This window comes from Chionomys nivalis, chromosome 22, assembly GCF_950005125.1.
Source record: "Chionomys nivalis chromosome 22, mChiNiv1.1, whole genome shotgun sequence".
NCBI lineage: Eukaryota > Metazoa > Chordata > Mammalia > Rodentia > Cricetidae > Chionomys > Chionomys nivalis.
The window spans coordinates 13,283,299-13,304,233 of NC_080107.1; the positions used below are offsets into that span (position 1 = coordinate 13,283,299).

Genomic DNA, 20,935 nt, shown 5'->3' on the forward strand with positions numbered 1-20,935 from the left:
GAAATCATTTCCATTTAGAAGAACAAACACATATGTAGCATTTTTTCACCAATTTTTAATGAATCAAGGAAGCACTAGGTTGTTTGTCTATGATTTTATATATATATATATTATTGCATCTTATTTTAAAACTATTTATGTGCTCATTTCTTTTTCAGTAGTGAGAAAGCTGCTATTGGCTAAGTACAATTATTTGTTGAAAGATTCCATAAATTTTCTTTAGACTGTCACTGTATCCAAAACAACTGAATGATGTCAGTGAGGTACAAAAAACGTCATCTGAGAAATGTTCAAAGGTGGGGCTGGAGAGGGGGCTCAGCAGTTAAGAGAAATGTTCAAAGGCATCTCATTGAATACAAACAAGGAGATGGTCAATGAAAAAACAAAACAATTTATGAATGAACAATTTCCCTATAAAGCAAATAACTTCTTGTTGAAACCATCATACCATTATTTACAGATTAGCATTCTTTAGAAATATATACAATAGTTAAAATGATTAGTTTTTACAAAAATGAGCCCTTAAAAATGATGTGTTTAAGAACTGTAACTTGGGAGGCTTCAAGCAGATCTTTGTGAGTTCTGGAACAGCCAGAGCTGCATAGTAAGGCCCTGTCTCAAAAACAAACAAACCAACAGAATTGTATTTGTATTAGAGTTTTACACTTAGAGTCCTGTGATAATAAACACGATTTGTAGTCAAGAAGTATTTGATTATTTCTTAAGAATGATCTTTTTTAAAAATAATACTGTCAAAACATTAAGTGGTACTAAATAAAAAACTTTATTAAATCCAACATGATATAGTCACTTAATATCTGTAAATTGCTATTTTACAAGCATTAGGTACAATATAAACATTTACAATCCAGGTACATTTCAATTACAATTTTGAATATTTTTTTTTTTTAGAAAACTGGCAGTTTTCTAAAATCCAGGAGTTTTTCCTTAATTATTAAAAACTTTTCATAAAATATAAAATATAAAAGCTATAAATATAAAAACTATTCCATGCCTAGAGCAGGCAAGTGGTATCTTTTAATCTTGAGACATATTTAAATAGAAATCCAGTTCAACTCAAGCTCAACTCATTACTTCCCAAAGTCCCTGCAGTGTGAATCCATCCTTCAGTTTCTCTATTGCAAGCCCCAGTTCTTCTGAAAATACAGGTTCACGGTCTTGTTGCTTTGGGGAAGGTAAGAAGATGAGGTGGGAATGGAAGGCGGGCAAAGAAGAGGAAAAACAAAAAGTGTTTCACTAAGTTAGTGAATGCTAAATGCTGTAATATTGAAACTCAAAAAAAAAAAATAAAACAACAAGAAACTAAAGGTAAAATGTCCTTACCTTATTTCCATCAGCAAAATAAGCCTATAAGAGAAAGAAAATAATATTTTACATGTTTCATACAAAATAAATCAGGGGTCTAAAGAACGGGAGTTAATTTTCAGAAATATTTAATAACTACGTATATTTCACATTTGGTTACTGTGCACTTGATAGCTTCTTCACCTATAATGTTGCTATTTATTTTTTGTGGTGGTACAGGCCCTTAATCCCAGCATTGGAGGAGACAGAGACCAGTTAGAACTTCCCAAGTGTGAAGCCAGACTGGTCTACACAGCGAGTTCCCCAGCAAGGGCTACATTGTGAGACCTCATCTTAAAAACAAAACAACAAACATTTTACAATTTCCTATGCCAGTATTAATGTCTGTAAGAGTTGCACTCTATGCTCTAAGCAGACAGGCTTTCTAATTGATGTACAGCACTATTAGCCAGAAAGGAAACGTTTTTGGAGCTTTAAGATGACTTCTCTACTTCTGCTTCAGAAGATGATGGCAGAGGGACTACAGAGATGGCTCGGCCGTTAAGAGCACTGGCTGCTCTTCCAGAGGTCCTGAGTTCAATTCCCAGCAACCACATGGTGGCTCACAACCATCTACAATGGGATCTGGTGCCCTCTTCTAACAGAACATTGTATTCTTAATAAATAAATAAAATCTTTTTTTTAAAAAAACAGCAATGCACATAAAAACAAACAAACATAACTCAAAAGCAATTCCCAGCACCCACATGGCAGTTGTAATCCATCCCCCAAGAGATCTGATACCTTCATACAGACAAACGTGCAGACCAAACACCAATAAACACATCATTAAAAAAAAGGTAGTCACTCAGAGGTGGGCATGGTGGTGTATGCCTTTAATCCCAGCACTCTGGAGACAGAGGCATGGAGGGCGGATCTGAGTTCAAGGTTAGCCTGGTCTACAAAGTCAGTTTCAGGACAGGACAGCCAGGGCTACACAGAGAAACCTTGTCTCAAAAACTAAAAACCATACAAAAATAGCAACAAAATCAATCAACCAAGCAAAAAAAGGATGGTGGCTGCAATACCAGCACATGAATTTGGAGGCAGGGTCAAGAGTTCTTCCAGGCCAGGGGCTGGGAAAATGGTTCAGCAGCGAAGAGCATGTAGTTTAATCCCCAAATCATATCACAACCACCTCTAACTCCAGTTCCAGTAGATCTGAGGCCTCTGCCTCCAAGAGCCCCTACACTTATGTGCACACACTCATACACAAACATGATTCAGTGTAAAAGAAACCACAACAAAACAAAAAGATTCAACAAACAAACCCCGAAACAAATCAAAATACCACTTCAAAGTGTCAGTATACAGTTTGAGGGTGGATTGTGCTAACTTCACATCTTTATTTGAAACTCTTTGTTGCTGGAAGGTATGTGCTATGGTCAGAATCATAAGTCTGTAGGCATGGAAACACTAGAAAGCAGCACTTTATTTTCTGAGACAGAGTCTCTCACTAAGTGGCCTTGAGCTCACAGAGATCCACCTGCCTCCACCTCCTGAGTTCTGGGATTAAAGGCTTGTATTAACACACCCAGCCCAACATTATTAGTATGTTGGCTAGTTAAATAATACATATATGGAAACAGGAAAGTATTTTTTTCAAATACATATCCTTCTAAAATAATGTAAATTTAAAAAATCATTTTATAAAGATGAATTCTGTAAAGACTTCAAATTAATTATCATAAATCAAATCCTCTAACTATTTCCTAGGTTGCTTGGGAATTTGTTTTGTTTTTAGGGTTTTTTTTTTTTTTTTTTGCTTGTTTTGTTTTTTTCAAGACAGGGTTTCTCTTTGTTGTGCTGGCTGGTCTTGAACTCACAGACATCCGCCATCTCTGCCTCCTCCCTAAGTTGGGAATTTAAAAGTCTTCTCACAAAAGAAATTTTCTCACTTAAAAAACAAAAGTCTCATGATTTACAACACTGTACACAGTTACACCATTATTCATTAGACATGACTCATCATGAGTCTAAACATCACAAGAAATCTACTTGTTCTTTCTGGTGCTCACCACAAAAGCATCCGTGTGATCATCAGAGTCTATCTCCACATCATCTGGAATCTGTTCAACTGTCAGAGCTTCAAGTGGCTGTGGCTAAAAATTAAGATGTCAGAGTCAATATGAAAGAAGTTCTTTTAGAAAAATGCACTGTGAGAGCTGCAGATACTTGTAAAGGTGACAGTGAAGACCACTCAAGTCAGTCCATAGTTCGTATTCTTACATGAAAACTAAGGTGAGTTGTAAAGTTAAGCAAAAAGTTTTAAACCTGAATTCAACATCATCAAAATAATTAAAACTAGAAATGTGTACATATATTGTACATAAATGTGTACATATTTAGAGATTTTCTTTTCCTCTTTGAGACAGGGTTTCCTTAGTGTAACAGCCCTGGTTGTCCTAGAACCCACTTTGTAGACCAAGCTGGCCTCAAACTCACAGAGATCCTCTTGCCTCTGCTTCCCTAGTGCTGGGATTAAAGGTTGTGCCTAAATAGGCTGCTCACCTAGGCTGGGCAAGAGGAATGAATGATGGCAATCAACTGGAAGACAGTAAAGTCACCAGTTAGAGATGGCCAGTCTGAGGCCATGCTCACTTGACCATGGTCTACATAGATGGTTAAGTTGGTACACAGTGAGTTTAGTTTTGAATTTCATAGGTAGTATGAAATCAATTCAGCAAACTCTATATCCACAATACTGAACACATTACCTTTTCTTCCATTTCATAATTCACTCCAAATATCGGGCTGGCAGAATAGACTTTGTGAAGTGAGTTGATCTCCTTAACTGATTCATGTAGTTTTTCCAGAGGATCTATTTTAAAGCCAAGAACATATCCTCCACTCTATGAGAAAAAAAAAAAAAAAACAAGTCTTTGGAGCAATAGCTACAGAATGCGATGGATGCAGGCTAACTGCCCTTGCTCTGGAGCAGCACAGCTAAGCGGCTCCAAAGAAATTAAACTCTATGCTCTGAAAATGGCAAACACAAGAGCACAGCAAACCTCCACGGCGTCGTGGAAGGGCTGCCGATGGCAGCAACACAGGAGCGGCTCATCTTCCACTTCTCTCCCTAAATGCCTGCCTCCCTCATATTCTGAAGTTATGTCCAGGTCACCTTTAAACACAAGCCCATCTTACCATGTTGCGGGAGCTCCTACCGCTCCTTAGCAGCCAATAGCCGCTGAGATACCAGCTCACTGGGGCGTGGTCTCTCTCCCTTTAAAAAAGCAGCCACTTCCCTCTGCTCTCGCTCTGGCTTCGGCTCCTATGGCGATTAGGCTCCCTTCCTGATTGAGCAGAAGACTGTTGTCTGGGATGGTGATCTGTAAGTTTTTCCCCTTTAAATAAATAGCTTCTCTATTGGTCATAATTCCAAACTGGTGTGGGATTGCTTGTGACTTACGCCTTCATTCCCAGGTGAAAAATATGCACAGTGGAGTGTGAGGGCCAAAGGAACTAAGTTTTGCTAGGTCTATCCATTAAAGAATGCTCCATTTGAAGCTATTTCCTTAAAGGGGTTGCAAACCACCTTGACTATGATTGACCACAGGTTGGTAGAAAGAGTGTTTGTTTTTTTTTTTTTTAAAGTATCATACTATAAGACATAAGAGCATATTTTGTGTTAAAAGCACATATTTTTGGGGGGTTCAATTCTGGTTCAACAACTAATATTGGACAGTATTCTTTCCTTCCTCTTTCTAAGCCCCATTTTTTTTTTTTAAAAAAAAACCCCATAGAATGGTTATCAAGTGGTTGTATTAAACAGAATAAAGTATATCCTCGATGGAGACAATTACTATAAGATTTCAAACACTTCATTGATCTCCATGTTATAGCTGATATTCTTGCAAGTAAACTGGTTACTATAAAATAACAACTAAAAACCTAGCCACACAGTTAAAAATGTACCAGTTTAATAAAAATGTAAAATATCTTACCTGCTGAGAGCTTTCTATGACAAGAGCCAAACCAAATTTTGAATCTCTAATCTTTATTGAACGCTGTACGAAATGAAAAAGAAAAGACACACATTTTTATTATCTAGTAGCAGTGAGTCTTTAATACACATCTATTTTAATTATGTATTGTGCTGTAGCCCTGGCTTCTGAAAAGGGTCTCATACCTCAGGCTGGCCTGGAACTCTGGGAAATCCTCCTAACTTAACTTACCTTAGTGTGAGCTAGCACATCTACTTTTGCCAAAGAATTACTCTTTATCGTCTAAAAGGCAGACACCCTCTACCCTCTTTCCACAGGGGTCAGAAAACTGCGAGATTCCTACTGAAGACAGATGGCAGTCGACAAAACCATGGACAGAAGACAACCATGTAGAGCCACCCGATTCCGATATTCCTGGCTGCTATAGTCAATGGGTTGTCTGAATATTTTACACAAAAGACCAGCGATTTTCAGTTATTAGGAGCCAGTGACTTTCTTGGCTCCTAAAACAAGGTTAAAGTTATATGTACCATTCTGTTTCTGTTCTCACACCTTGCTCTGGTTTTTTTTTTTTTTCTTTCTTCAAGACAGGGTTTTTCTGTAGCATTGGGGCCTGCCCTGGAACTAATTTTGTAGACCAGGCTGACCTCAAACTCACAGAGATCCACCTGTCTCTGCCTGCCTCCCGAGTGCTGGGATTAAAGGCATGCGCCACCACCACCTGGCTCTGGTTAGATTTTTGTCAAACCGACAAAAGTTTGGGTCATTTGGTAAGAGACCACCTGAACTGAGAGAACAGACCAGCCTGCTGGCAAGCCTGTATGGCATATCCATAATTCATGATTGGTATGAGGGGGCCCTGCTAATTGTGGATGGTGCTACCAGGGTAGACAGTACTGGAGTCTACAAGAAACCAGGCTGAGCAAGCTATGAGGATTCTAGCCAGTAAGCTGCATCCCCCATGGCCTTTATATCAGTTCCTGCCTCCAGGTTCCTGTCTTGTTCGAATTCCTGCCCTCACTTCCCTCAGGGATGGGCTGTGCTGTAGAACCATAAGCTAAAACAAACCCCTTACTCCCGAAGTTGATTTTGGTCAGGGTGTTTTAACAGCAACAGAATCCCTAACTCGGAATTTGTGCCAGCTCATGGGGTACTGCTGTGATAGATCTGACCATGTACAGACACATTCACACACACACACAGTGCTGGGGCTGTGGAGCTGTGGCTGAGGCTGGAGCTGAAGCTGGGGTATGACTCCTAAGTGACAAGCTGTGATGGATCGTATTGCAAGCTGTTTGGGTCAGGCAGAATTCATTCCAGAAGTCGCATTTGGCAACTCTATTCTTAAACAACTACAAAATTCCATCTGAAGACCAGAAAGCACAAGGCTGTTCACTACTCAGTAAATATTCAGCTCAACAGGGGTCAGGCTAGGTAAGCCACAGCCACATAAAGAAGCACAGAGCAGCAGCAAACAATGCACGGGGGCGTAACTCTGTAACCCCAACACTTGGGTGGGTGTAGCGCGAGGATTGCTGTGAATTTGAGGCCCTTGCTGGATGGCATAGTGAATTCCATCAGTCAGGACTACAGAATCTCTGTCTCAAAAAACATCCCAAACTAAACAAAACCAAGCAATAAACAATACAGATATCAATTTATCAAGCACATGTGTGCTGACACTCAGCCTTGACAACTGACCATTTCTGTCTGGAAACGTAGCTCAGTGGTAGAGTACTTGTCTACTTTGTACAAGGCCCTGGGTTTGATCTCCAATACCACAAACAAAACAGATGATTGTGTTTCTTTAGATTTCCTTCCTATCAAACTCTGACTATCCATTTAATGTGCTGCTTCCTCTGCTCCTCAACAGCAGGGCTGTGCGCTGGCTCACGGTCTTGACTGTTGATCACGGAGCACAAAGTGATACTGTTTTAATGAGGGCTTCTGCTGTGATAAACACCATGGCCAAAAGCAACCTTGGGAGGAAAGGGGTTATTTCAGTTCCTGCATCCTAACCATAGTCTATCACGAAGGGAAGTCAGGGCAGGAGCTGGAGGCAGGACTGAAGCACAGGCCAAGGAGGACTGTTGCGTAGTGGCTAACTCCTTTTTTCCTAATCTTTATTTATGTGTATGATCATCTATCTGTGCGAATGCCATGTATGTGCCTTTGGAGGGTGTCGGATCCCCTGGAGCTGGAGTAACAGGCGACTGAGCTAACTGCTATTAGGACTAGGAACTGAACTGGGGTCCCCAGAGAGAGCAGCAAGCACTCTTAACCATTGAGTCCGCCTCTTGGGAAGCCATTTGCTGTACACTGTGAAAATGTGTTGCTCTCATTATTAACTAAAAAGCGGACTGCCTGATAGCTAGGCAGGATTTGGGGGGCAAAGAGAATGCTGGGAAGAAGGGCAGAGTCTGAGGAGTTTCGAGCTAGATGCAGAGGGAACAAGATGTGTAGAAAATGAGATGATGGGTTAATTAAGTTTGTAAGAGCTGGCTGGAGACAAGCTTAAGCTATCAGCTGAGTGCTTATAATTAATAAGTCTCTGAGTGGTTATCTGGAACGGGTGGGACAGAAAAGTCTGCCTACAGTTGTTTTTTTCCTTTCGGCGTTGGGGATTGAACCCAGGGTTTTGCACACACTAGCAAGGCTATCAGGGAGTTACACCCCAGTCCTTCAATCCTTTTCCCTTCCGTCTATGTCACCTTGGTTGGTCTGGAACTTGCTATGTATACTAGGCCTGAACTTGGGGAAATCCTTCTACCTTTGTCGCTCTAGTGTTGGAACTAAAAGTATCTACTGTGCCTGATTTATAAATACCTTAAGCCTTTTCTCTTTTGAAAACTTGCTTTCATTTACTTATTTTAACTATAGTTTAAAATTATATTTATTTACTTTTTATTTATCTGGGGAGGGACACGTGTGTATGCCAAAGTGTGTATGAGTACGGAGGTCAGAGAACAACCCGTAGAGTTGGCTGTCCTTCCGCCATGTGCATCATCGGGACTGAACTAAGGTTTGGTGGCAAGCACCTTAACCTGTGCCGTCTTACTGGCCCCAAAAGCATGCTAAAAAGGAAAAAACCCAGAGCTCATATAACCCCAAACATCCAGTTATTAACTATACTAATACTCTAAATTGAAAGACGGTAGCCAAAATGCATCAACTTACAATCTGCAGATATGGTATGCTGACATTAAAACTGTCGTTCATGTTTGCATGCCACACAATCCTCACATTGGTAATAAAAAACGTCCCCAAATTTCCCTGCAGAAGAGAGAGAGGTAATCAATGATTGATTGTATTCCCAGTCTGTTTTATCCCAGCAGTAGATTAATAAAGAAGTTAGTACGATGGACTATATATTCTATACTACATTCTATATAGTGACTCTACTATTTCCAGGCTGGCACAGTTAGATGACTGAGTGCCTGGACCCTGGTATCATTAAGCAATAGGACACCAGTACAGTTAAAACATCAAAGTTAGTATCTGTCTGAGAACAAAGTTCTTTTTAAAAATTTATTGTGTGGCCGGGCGGTGGTGGCGCACGCGTTTAATCCCAGTACTCGGGAGGCAGAGGCAGGCGGATCTCTGTGAGTTCGAGGCCAGCCTGGTCTACAAGAGCTAGTTCCAGGACAGAAACCAAAAGCTACGGAGAAACCCTGTCTCGAAAATCAAAAAAAAAAAAAAAAAAAAATTATTGTGTGTGTGCATATGTGTGGAGTTCACAGGACAGCTCTCTGGAGTGAGGTTTTAGTGGCCACCTTATGGGATCCGGGAATCAAACTCAGGCTATCAAGGCTGTACGCAGCGCAGCATCTCTAGCAAGCCATTTCAATGACCAAAAAAAAAAAAAAAAAAAAAAAAAAAATTATATTTGGTATATTTTGTCAACTGTAGATTGGGAATTTGAATAGATGACACATGTTTTTGCTGTTTTTGTTTTTTTTTTTTTTTTTTGTTTTTTTTTTGGTTTTTCGAGACAGGGTTTCTCTAACACACCTTAGCCAGATGGTAATCCCAGCACTTAGGAGGCAGTGGTAGGCATCTATCTTTGGGAGTCTGAGGCTAGCCTGGTCTACAAAGTAAGTTCTAGGACAGCCAGGGCTACACAGAGAAACTCTGTCTTGAAAAATATCAGTTAAACAAGTAAACAAAAAAAATAACACCCCCCCCCATGAAAAGGCCTTTAATATAGTACCTGACACACAGCATTTTTTAAAAATTACATCTTTCTATACTTACTCAAACTTGAGCTATGCCTGAGCAAAGGAATTATGTCAACTGAGAATAAAACTACAGTATAACCCCCATTGACCTATCAGGATATATGATGACTCTTTAATACTGACTATATCAAAACTACAGCCAGATGTGATAATTCACCCCATAGTCTCAGGACTCGGGAGGCTAAGGAAGGAAGACCATGAGTCCAGGGCCAATGTGGGCTACACAGTGAGACTTTGTCTCCAAAAACAAAACTTGGGACTAGCGAGATGGCTTAGTGGTTAAGAGCACTAGCTGCTCTTTCAGTGGACCCAGGTTCAATCCCCAGTATCCACAAGGCAGCTCAAACCATCTGTAATACAGTTCCAAGGCAGCAATGACCTCTATCTTCCGGCCTCTATAGGCACAAGGCACGCATATGGTCCACAGGTATACACACAGGCAAGATACCTATACACATAAAATAAAACAAAACGCCACCACCAACAGAAACAATACAATATTTTTTTTAATTATATGTTTATATTGAGGCAGGGTCTCACTTTGTAGCTCTGGCTGGTCGGGAATTCACTATGTAGACAAGGCTGGTTTTAAATCGATGGAGAACTAACTGCCTGCCTCTGCCTCTTGAGTGTTGGAGATAGGCTGTGGCACCAACCTATATAATTGTGTGCATGTGTGTGTGCGCGTGTGCGTGCATGTGCTTGGATATGCACATGTGAGCGTTAGTGTCCATGGGGGCCAGAGGCACTGATCTCCCTGGAGCTAGTGGCTGGAGGTAGTGGGTCTGAAGCCCAGTACTCAGCTGAAGAAGCCGAGTTCTAGGGTAGATTGGATTATATAATAAGACCCTGTCTCAAAGCTAAGCACAAATACAGGATAAAAGGTCTCTGTGGAGCCAGGCGGTGGTATGGCACACACCTTTATTCTCAGCACTCAGGAGGCAGAGACAGAAGGATCTCTGTGAGTTCAAGGCCAGCCTGGTCTACAGAGCTAGTTCCAGGACAGGCTACAAAGCTACACAGAGAAACCCTGTCTCAAAAAAACCAATCAATCAATCAATCAATCAATCAATCAATCAATCAATCAGAAAACAGATAAAAAAGGTCTCAGTGGAACTGGGTGTATGCTTATAAACTCTGAGAATCAGAGAACAGAACTAGGCGGGTTCTCCACAAATTCTTGGCCAGTCTGCTTTACATGATGAGTGCCAGGGGTACTTCTGTCTGTCCACACCAGGGCTCGCCTCTGCCAGTGTGTCATAGTGGTGAATTGGTGTGTGTTTCTCACCCATGGAGAGAGCAGCCTGAACAAGATCATGTCTGAGGCCCACTGCCCTTGTTGGTTCTCTACAGAACAGAAGCCGATGTAAAGGGCACAAGACCGTGAAAGCTGTAGTTTATCCACATCTCTAATGCTAACTTTAACAATCACACCCACCCAACCATGAGTGGGAAGTGGCTGCTGAGACAGCCCCAGAAGTCACCCCTTTACGCAGTACCTGGTCGCTGGATAAATTCCAAACGCCGTTGATCTTATCGTACACGTGCTCTTGTGGTAACAACCTCAGTTGCTTGTTTTGAATGACTGCACTTCTCAGTTTAAAGTCACGGTACATTTTAGATGTCTCATATGCTCTACAGAAAAGGCGAAAGCAAAGACCTGTGACTCCAAGCAGAAACTGCAGTGCTGTGAGGATACGTTTACTCGTCTACTAGAGACATCACGGTTAACGCACGAAGATTTCACTCAGTCATGCTGAATTCAAACCGTCTCCAGCTGGCTGTGGTAGCACATCCCTGTAAGCTCATCACCTGGGAGGCTGAGGCAAGAGAACTGTTTGTTGACAGTTTGAAGGCATCCTGGACAACCTACTGAGTTCTAGTCCAGCCTGGGCTATAGAGACCATTTCAAACAAAACAAAACCCTAAAGAACAAAACAATAGTTTCCCTTTCAGTGAGGATGAGTAGTTCTAGTTTCCCATCCTGGTGGCAGGATGCTGATACATTTACTGCCCAGTCCCTCATTTCCCAGTGTTAGTCAAAGTTATCAGTACTCTCTGGACACAGGCAAAGGTCCAGTTAGCATTTTCACTACGACCTGAAAATATTATGCTTGTATCTATCCATGCAGAGGAAACTCTATGTCAATGCTAAAGAGTATCTATGGCGGAGAGGTAGAGCGAGAAAAAAAACCAAAATCTGATTTTCCTTTAGTTAGGATTCTGTTCCGTTGTTAAGCATAGAGTTTGAGCATCCTGTCTATAAATCTTAATTTCCTTTAGTTCATTATAATCAAGATATAACCAGTTGAAGAATGGAACTGCTTATACTATTCATTTAGAAAGCAACGAAGTGTTTTTATTTTTCACATTTATGTATGTGTGTGTGTGTGCGCACGTGCATGCATACCACAATACATGTGTAGAGACCAGAAACAACTTGTGGCAGTCGGTTTTCTCTTGCCATGTCGGTTCTGGACACAGAACTTGGGTCATCAGGCTTGGCAGGAAGCACATTTACCTGCTGAGCCATCTTGTGGGCCCAGAACACAATATTTTTATATTATTAATAGAAAGCAGCTCCTATGATCCCTTCATAAACCACGTCAAGCTTTTCATTTTATCATATTCTTAAAAATTAGATGTTAGCTTTGAACTTACTATGTATTCTAGTCTTGATCACAGTACTTATTAAGACAAACAAAGAGCTATGATTTAAGTGTTTGAGTATAAAAATTGAAAACTATATGTTGTTGCTATCGTGCTGGGGATGGCACCCAAGACCTTGACTATGCTAGGCAGGGGCTCAGCCATCGAGCTGTCCCTCACATATCCTGAGATAAACACTGGTACATAGATGGTCAGAGAAGCATGACTAATAATCTGAAGAATTATAAAGAAAAATTGCTTAGGGAAAACACCTGAATGTCTATTTGTATTTCTGAAAATCTTTTAAACTCATTACATGAAATTTTTTATCTTGGTCAATAATTTGGTAAAATCTTTCCAATAGTCTTCCATTTTACAAAGAGTAGCAATTCATAGTCCAGGATGGCCCAGACCCCCAATCCTCCTGCTTTACCCTCTAGAGCACTGGGATTACAAGTGTGCACCACTACCCCTGGGACCTTGCACACTTTATTCTTTCAAGGTGCTCGATATATGATAATGAAGTGTATTATTCTAAATACCTGGGACATATGATAATGAAGTATATTATTCTAAATAACTGGGATATATGATAATGAAGTGTATTATTCTAAATACCTGGGATATATGATAATGAAGTGTATTATTCTAAATACCTGGGACATATGATAATGAAGTATATTATTCTAAATAACTGGGATATATGATAATGAAGTGTATTATTCTAAATACCTGGGATATATGATAATGAAGTGTACTATTCTAAATACCTGGGATATTTGCAACTAGAAGATATTGCTGTACATCTAAATTTCATTCTTTATACCATTACATCAAAATAACTTGACATATTCAAAAATCGGTGTGGGGCTTCTGTACCTGTGCACAGCGATCACAGAAGTAAAAAGTCTAGGGCTTCCAGGAACCAGATTTGTGAAAATAAATTCAAATCGGGTGGCGTTACATTTTGTCAGCATATAAAGAGCTTCAGTTTGGCCTCGTAGTTTCTGTAAGGACAAATTTATTATGAAGTTCAGAGTTAAAGCACAAGTTTCCATTTAAGGTGGAAGCAAGCCTTAACTTTAAATATCTAATGTTTTGCCGGGCGGTGGTGGCGCATGCCTTTAATCCCAGCACTCGGGAGGCAGAGGCAGGCGGATCTCTGGGAGTTCGAGGCCAGCCTGGTCTACAAGAGCTAGTTCCAGGACGGGCACCAAAGCTACAGAGAAACCCTGTCTTGAAAAAACAAAAAAAAACAAAAAACAAAAAAACTAATGTTTTCCACCACACATCTACTTCACTAGGACTTTTCAGACTTACGGAGTTAGTAGTTCTTGTTGTAATATTCAATATGCAGTTGTAACCAATAGCTACAATTGAAAAAAAGACAAAGAATATAAGGAGTATGAAATCATAAATGGACAAACACAATACAGTAAAAAATTTAAACCTAAAACTTTAAAGCTTTGAAAATTAAACATGAGCAAAAGTACAACTTTTAAAGTTTTTATGAGAGAAGTTAGGGATGTAGCTCAGTGGACAGAGAGCTCTCGGCAAAAATGAAGTTTACCACTGAGCTTTGTCCTCGGCACTTTAGATTTTTGTGTTTTCGTCTGTTTTAAATACAAAATCCACCATCCAACACTCCTGAAAAAGTAATTTGCTTTCCTTTAGCATCTTATTTAAGAAGAATACTTACAAAGATTGACTCTGGGTAATGCCAAGGAATGCCAGATGATTCTTAAGTTTGTTACTAAGAGTCTACCTAAAGGCAAAGCAAGAAAGAAGAGATTAGCTGAAGGTCTTTTTCAAAGCACAGAGTGAGGTGGGAATGGGAGCTGTGGCTCAACAGCCTGTGGGTCGATGCCCAATACTTATTTTAGCTGCATCCTGTGATCCAGATGCTCAAACTGAGCATGGTACTGCTGCATGCTGTGATCCACGTGCTCAGGGACTGAAGTTCAAGGCCAATATTAGCGGCATTCCAAGTTTGAGGTCAGTCTGGTTTAGATGATTTTTTAAAAAAAGGAGTATCGGTTGGGCAAGGTAGCACCTGTTGCCATGACTTGCCTGTTACGATGAACTCTAACCTGGAACTGAGAGATAGAATAAACCCTTCCTTCCCTAAGTTCCTTTTGTCCCGTGCATTGCCACAAAAACGAGAAATGCGATACACAAGTGCCATATGAGAGGCTCTTAGCATTCTCATTAAGTGCTGAGCCATTGCTCCATCCCAACAGCGCTCATTCAAATGAACCATGCACTTATAGAGCCAATCCTGCTAGTGGTACAGGCAAGAAAGGTTGACTGCAGACAAAGTAGAAGTTCTTTGGTGCTAGACCAAGAAGTTCAGAGTTAATCCTACTAGTAGTAAAACTGAGTTGGGGGGCTGGAAAGATGGCTCAGCAGTTAAGAGCACTGGCTGTTCTTCCAGAGAACCCGGGTTCAATTCCCAGCACCCACATGACAGCTAACAACTGTCTGTAACTCCAGTTTCTGGGGATCTGATACCTTCATACCAATCCACATAAAATAAAGTTAAATAAATAAATGAATAAATAACATTTTAAATTACATTTATTATTTAAAAAAAACTGAGTTGGAGTTTAGGCTTAAAATAAATTTTAAGAAGAGTTGGCGTAGTGGCACATGCCTCTATTTAATCCAGCACTGAGGACGCTGAGACCAAGACAGGTAGATCTTTATGAGTTCCAGGCCATCACCAGACATGGCTACATAGTGAGACACTATCTCAAAGGGAGAGAGAAGGCCTGGCATGGTGCGACACACCTTTAATACTAGTACTCAATACTTTAGTACTTTATACTTAATACTTCACTACTTGAGAAGCAGGTATATCCCTGAGTTTGAGGTTAGCCTGGCCTACAACAAGAGTCCCAGGACAGCCAGGGCTATAGAGAGAGACCTTTCTCAGAAGAATCAAAAACAAGAAAGAAAGAAAGAAAGAAAGAAAGAAAGAAAGAAAGAAAGAAAGAAAGGAAGGAAGGAAGGAAGGAAGGAAGGAAGGAAGGAAGGAAGGAAGGAAGGAAGGAAGGAAGGAAAAAAGAAAAGAGAGGATGTTGTGGTTGAAATAGGTATGGACCTCTTAGATTCATGTGTTTGAATGCTTAGCATATAGAACAGTAACGAGCTTTTAGGTCCAGTTGGTTGCACACTGACCACTGGCTGTTTTGTTTTTAGTTCTGGCAGTTTGATTTGGGAAGGATGCTAGAGTCCAGCCACAGCTGTTTCTCAGTGGCCCTAAGCAGGGGAAATTCCTACAGGACTTTCTGCTATTTGACTGACAGACAAACTTCTCAATGTAGCACTAACGTTCTCTTTGTACATGTCGACTTCTATCTTCAATCTGAGGGGGCTGTGCAGGACTTCAGGATTAAGGTGAAGTGTGGCTACAGATACTACAGCCAAGAATATTTAATGGTCATCACTCTGCATTCCTTTAGCGGGAGGTAGATCCAAGGGCAGGAACTAGTCTATGGTGCTTACAAACAAGGTTCCTGGAACTTTAACTGTTATACTAACAAATCTCATGTCATGAGAATCCAGACTCATTAATGACGGGCTAACGCTGAGGGAGAATTGGTGTTTCCTATCTGTAGGATTAATACCTACCCATTTCCTCTGTTGGAGAAAATCTGTGGACTTCACTATTTTCTTCTCACAATTACATTGACATATGATGCTTTTTCTCCAGCTGATGTGAATCAACACATATAAATTAAACTACAAATAAATAAAACTCAAATCTACTCACCTCTATCCCCATTATTTCCTTTTGTGTCTTCAATCGAATCTAAACAGTCAATAAGGACTTCTCCGGGTCTTGTTTTCATCTGTCTAAAATAAACATAAAATGGTGCCAGTTAGAACTTCACCTCTATCTGTTACCAATCTACTCAGGGAAGAGAGACGTAGGGCAGACAATAGTGTAATAAAATGCAACACTGAGTGCTCATGCAGTTGGAAATAAATTCCAGACCCGGGGTATCGGGGGCCTTTGGGGTCCAGCCCCAGGGGCCTCTTCAGGGTTCAGATGAGATGCTACAGGAAATGAAAGAAACTTTCTGTATCTGAAGGCGAATGAATTCTTTCACACTGTGTTGTTCCAAACAAGTCTCTTTATTTTTCTGCTTCTATTCTAATTCTCATGTCCTAATTCTAATTCACCCTAGAGTCTTCTCCTCTATCCTAGGAACTAACTCTCTCACTTGGACCTTGAAGCAATGAGAAAAATTACAAGAGTTACCTCTCATTGGTCAAAAGCACATTTGTAGGGTAAACGATAAGGAGCCAAGCCATTTACCATGGCAACACAAGGCTCCAAGGTTTCCTTACTCCAAGGAATAAGACTGTGACCAGACCAGGGGTGGGGCACAATGCCCAGTGACAAACTTTGAGACATAGCTCTATTGTCGGCAGTCTTGGAAAGCGAAGAACCGGCATGCTTTCCTTAGGGTGCTTTGTGGAGCAACCTTGTTAGACATCTGTGACTCTGACCTTGTGCACAGCTGTAAAGTTTTTTGGTTTTTTTTTTTTGGATTTTCGAGACAGGGTTTCTCCATAGCTTTTTGGTTCCTGTCCTGGAACTAGCTCTTGTAGACCAGGCTGGCCTCGAACTCACAGAGATCCGCCTGCCTTTGCCTCCCGAGTGCTGGGATTAAAGGCATGTGCCACCACCGCCCGGCCAGCTGTAAAGTTTTAAACTTATGATCTGTTTACAAAAAGCCTTTAGTCTAGTTTGAATTTGTGCTAAGGTAAAAATGTGCTAATTGTGTGCAGTTAGTCTGAGCCAAAGGAACAAAGCAGGCATCTAAGTGTCTACAGTCCTCCTGGGACAATGGATCTAGTTATAAAGCATGCCCTAGTATATTTTCTATATATCAAAATTATACAGATAAATGAAAAGTCATCTTCCTGACCACTCACAGATATATGTGTGCCCAGTCGATGTAATGTTTTCACAAGATAAACATACAAGCAGTGGGAAAACACCGAAAGCTGTTCTTAGGGAAGAAATGAAGTGGCACATGAGAGGAATTACAGATGCAGGCAACGGCTTTCAGAGTCAGTGGTTCTGTCAGCCTTGCTAGACAGGATTATCTCCATCAGGGTCGGCTGGGTGGACACCTGAATGCCAACTGCCCTGTGCTGTATACCTCCACAGCCTCTGACACTGGGAGTCAGTGAGACCTCAACTGACCAGCTAGGTCCAGAACTGGAGTCTTGGATAACTAAAAGGAAAAGAGCAAAGAGTACATGACTGAAAACAGGAACAAGAAAGGTAAGAGAGGTGGCTGGGGCCGGGTGGTGGTGGTGCACACCTTTAATCCCAGCACTTGGGAGGCAGAGGCAGGCGGATCTCTGTGAGTTCGAGACCAGCCTGGTCTACAAGAGCTAGTTCCAGGACAGCCAGGACTGTTACACAGAGAAATCCTGTCTTGAAAAACAAAAGGGGGAGGGGGCAGGCAACAAAGAGAACTGAGTTGTTAGAGAAGTATAGTTGGGTGACTTGAGGAGACAAGCTATCAAAGAATCGGGGTCTCCATGACGATAGGATGATGTGATAGGATGTTGTCTGTGGACAACAGACAACTCCCAAGAGGCTTCTAGGTAGAGGAAGGACACCAGGCAGTTATGGAAGGAACGATTTTAAAAGTTGTATGAGAAGCAGCCTCAGGAGCAAGGGATATGGCTCAGCAGGTAAAGGTGGCTGCCACCAACACCGATGATCTGAGTTTGGTCCCTGGGACCCTAACAAAGGAGAGAACTGACTTCTGCAAGTTAACTTCTGACCAACACGCCTGCACGGAACACACAGAAAGGACTCCTACTGAGCTGTCTCCACGGTTCCTTTCGCTCATTTGTCTTTACACTGCATCCAGAAGGAGGAAGGGTGTGTGATTAGTACTCTCTCTTATTTTTTTTTTTTTTGTCTCTATCAGCAAAGTAACCAGCATGTGATAACTGTCTGGTATCTGAAAATGTTTATGAAATATGGAGTTTTGTTTGGATTCAGAGACACACCCCCACCCACTCCCAGAACTATACAAAAGCCATGAAAGGTGTGTAACGAGTTACTGTGGGTTGTAATTTTACAAATATCCCTTCCCTTGACTTCATAAAGGAACTAATACCATGTTAGGCATCCAATTGCCACAAAAACTGAGAAATGTGCCAGTATTTCATTTTTCCATTCAAGGAGGTACTGTTCATGATAAAGCACCATTAGGAAGTTGCTGAGGCGCCACGTATCTATTGATCCGAGAACGTCAGCTTTCGTGTTTTCCAACCTTTATTATCTCAGCGCCCCCCCATCCCCCTCCCCCGACATCTGGGCAGGAAGGTTTTTAACCATCTTCTCTTTAAAGCATACTCCCCACGAACAGGGCTTCTGTTTAACAGGCACGAAAAGATTTAGATGAAAGCTCAGCCCGGACACAGGGTTTGTGTGGTCGGAAGTTTTGGAGACTTCTCACTCCCACCGCCCTCATTTCACAGTCACAGTAGGCGTTCAGAGGCAAGGCTATTCCAGATTTTGTACTAGAACCCCGCTTTCGGGAATCCCGGCCCTACATCCCCTCCACCGCTGGACGCGGAGGGTCACAGCCTTGATGGCTCCCTCACTCGGGATGGGCAGCGGGCCAAGGCAAGGCCGAGGGCCGCAGGGGACCGCAACGGCGAGGTCTCAGCGGGGTCCCAGCGCGTCGCGGAGACTCACTGCGAGGACACGTCGAAGCGCACGTCGCGGTCCTCCCACAACACGTCCAGCACAGACATGGCGACCGAGGTTCCCCGCCGACGCTGTCCACTGCGGAGGTTCTGCGGCGTCTTGTGGGTTCCAGGGCAACGTGCCGACCTCATCACCGCCTCTACGGCGGGCGCCGAGGCCCAAGCTTCCGCCAGGTAGTGCACGCTTTTCCCCCTACCGTTTTGCGTCACTGGATCAGTTTGAGGCGGGAGTCTGAGAGGGTGCTTGACTGCTGAACCACCTCTCTGGTCTCCATGCATATTTTTAGACATTTCAACCTTCCCGCTATTTTTCTACACCATCCAGAAATCTTCATCAAATTACGTTCCTGGTTTGGCGGGACTCTCACCCTGCCCACCCCGCAGACCCTGGAGGTCCTGACTCTCTTTGGCCACACATTCCCGCCCGAGGCTCAGAACCTGCTGAGGTCCTACTCTGGTCTCGATCACTGCTTCCCCAGATATGTGCACCCCCAGCCCTAAAGTCTTATTTTATAAGTCAGCTCTGGGGTCCCTCTATTGTGAGCAAACAAAAGACGAGCTCTTTAAACAACGCGCTGTACAGAGCGAGCACGGTATAAACATTTTTGTTTGCCTTTTTTTTTTTTTTTCTAAAGAGACAAGGTTTCCCTTTGTGGCCCTCCATGCTGGCCTGGAAATAGAATAACTAGCTTCCCTAGTGGGAATTACGAACATGCATCTTGCCCGGTTTAAAAATACTTTTTAAAAAAGGAATCAAAGTGCTTTCTTCCAGCACGTGACAATTCTTAGTAAACAAACAACATACTAAATAAATACGTATTCACAGAGAGTGGTCTAGGGTTTCCTGGTGTACTCGAGATTTTTCATGGCCACAGTTGCCTTTTAAATTCTGGTGGGGTCATGGATGCACACTGTGTGTAATTGCGGATGGCCGCAGATAGAAGACTCCAGTTGCTGTTGGCTTTCTCCCAGACAACATTTCTTGGTGTATGCCGCACTGATTGTTCTGAAACTTACTATAGTGACCAGAGTGGCTGTGAACTCACATCAACCCTCCTACTTTAACTTCAGAATGCTGTTATTAGACATGAGGACCATTCTACCCGTTGTTTAATGGGCTAGGGCATTTTGGCTTTAGGATTTATTATCATTCAAATCCTATTAGCATTGTTCATGTCTCTGCCTCAGCCTCCTGAATTCTGGGATTATGGTGTGAACCACCATGCTCACCTTTTCAAAGTTAAAAGAGAGAGAGGGGGTGGGAGGATCTTGCTTTGCAGTCTAGACAGTGTTTGTGGTCCTCATGGTTCTGACTTCAGCATCCTGGACTTACAGCCTTGTGCTATCTTGCTGGCTGCAGCAACCTGTTACTAAGCGAGAATTGAAACAGTTTTGTAAGAGGGGCTGGTTACATGGCTCAGGGTTAAGGGCATCAGAGACACAGGGTTTGGTTCCCAGCACCCATATGGTGGCTCACAACTGCCTGGAACTCCAGTTCAAAGACATCTGACATCCTTTTATGAACACCACAGGCACCAGGCACACCCATGGCACACAGACATCCATGCAAGCAAAACACTCATACTCATAAAATAATATAAACACAAAATTTAAAGCTTTGCAAGAATGTAGATCAATGTTAGTCTCATAAATTTTGGAGAGTATAATTATTTAAAAAGTTATGTATGTTGCTGGGAGTGGTGGTGCACACCTTTAATACCAACATTTGGGAGATAGGCAGATCTTTGTGAATTCAAAACTAACCTGGTCTGTATAGTGAGTTCTAGGCCAGTCAGTAACTAGTACTAGTTAGTAGTAAAACTATCTCAAAAATATTTTTTTGCTCTGTTAAAAAATGTGAGTCAATATTGATTGAAATATTTTTTCTAGTTTTATCGAAGTATAGATGGCATATAAGAAATTGAAGATAATTAGTGCATATAATTTGGTGAGTTGGAACATATGTACACCTGTGTGTTATCATCA

General features: G+C 41.7%; 1 protein-coding gene across 1 annotated transcript; it reads right to left on the minus strand.

Moving 5' to 3' along the window:
* Positions 1–765: 765 nt before the first annotated feature.
* Bbs5 (Bardet-Biedl syndrome 5) lies at positions 766–19,063 on the minus strand. The gene is made up of 12 exons (XM_057755292.1): positions 18,939–19,063; positions 15,975–16,057; positions 13,899–13,964; positions 13,520–13,569; positions 13,079–13,206; positions 11,050–11,185; positions 8,490–8,585; positions 5,313–5,375; positions 4,083–4,217; positions 3,384–3,467; positions 1,345–1,368; positions 766–1,185 (listed from the first exon to the last, which is right to left on the minus strand). The coding sequence occupies exons 1-12, from the start codon at positions 18,995–18,997 to the stop codon at positions 1,084–1,086; spliced, it is 1,026 nt and encodes a 341-aa protein (XP_057611275.1). The 5' UTR covers positions 18,998–19,063; the 3' UTR covers positions 766–1,083.
* Positions 19,064–20,935: the final 1,872 nt, after the last annotated feature.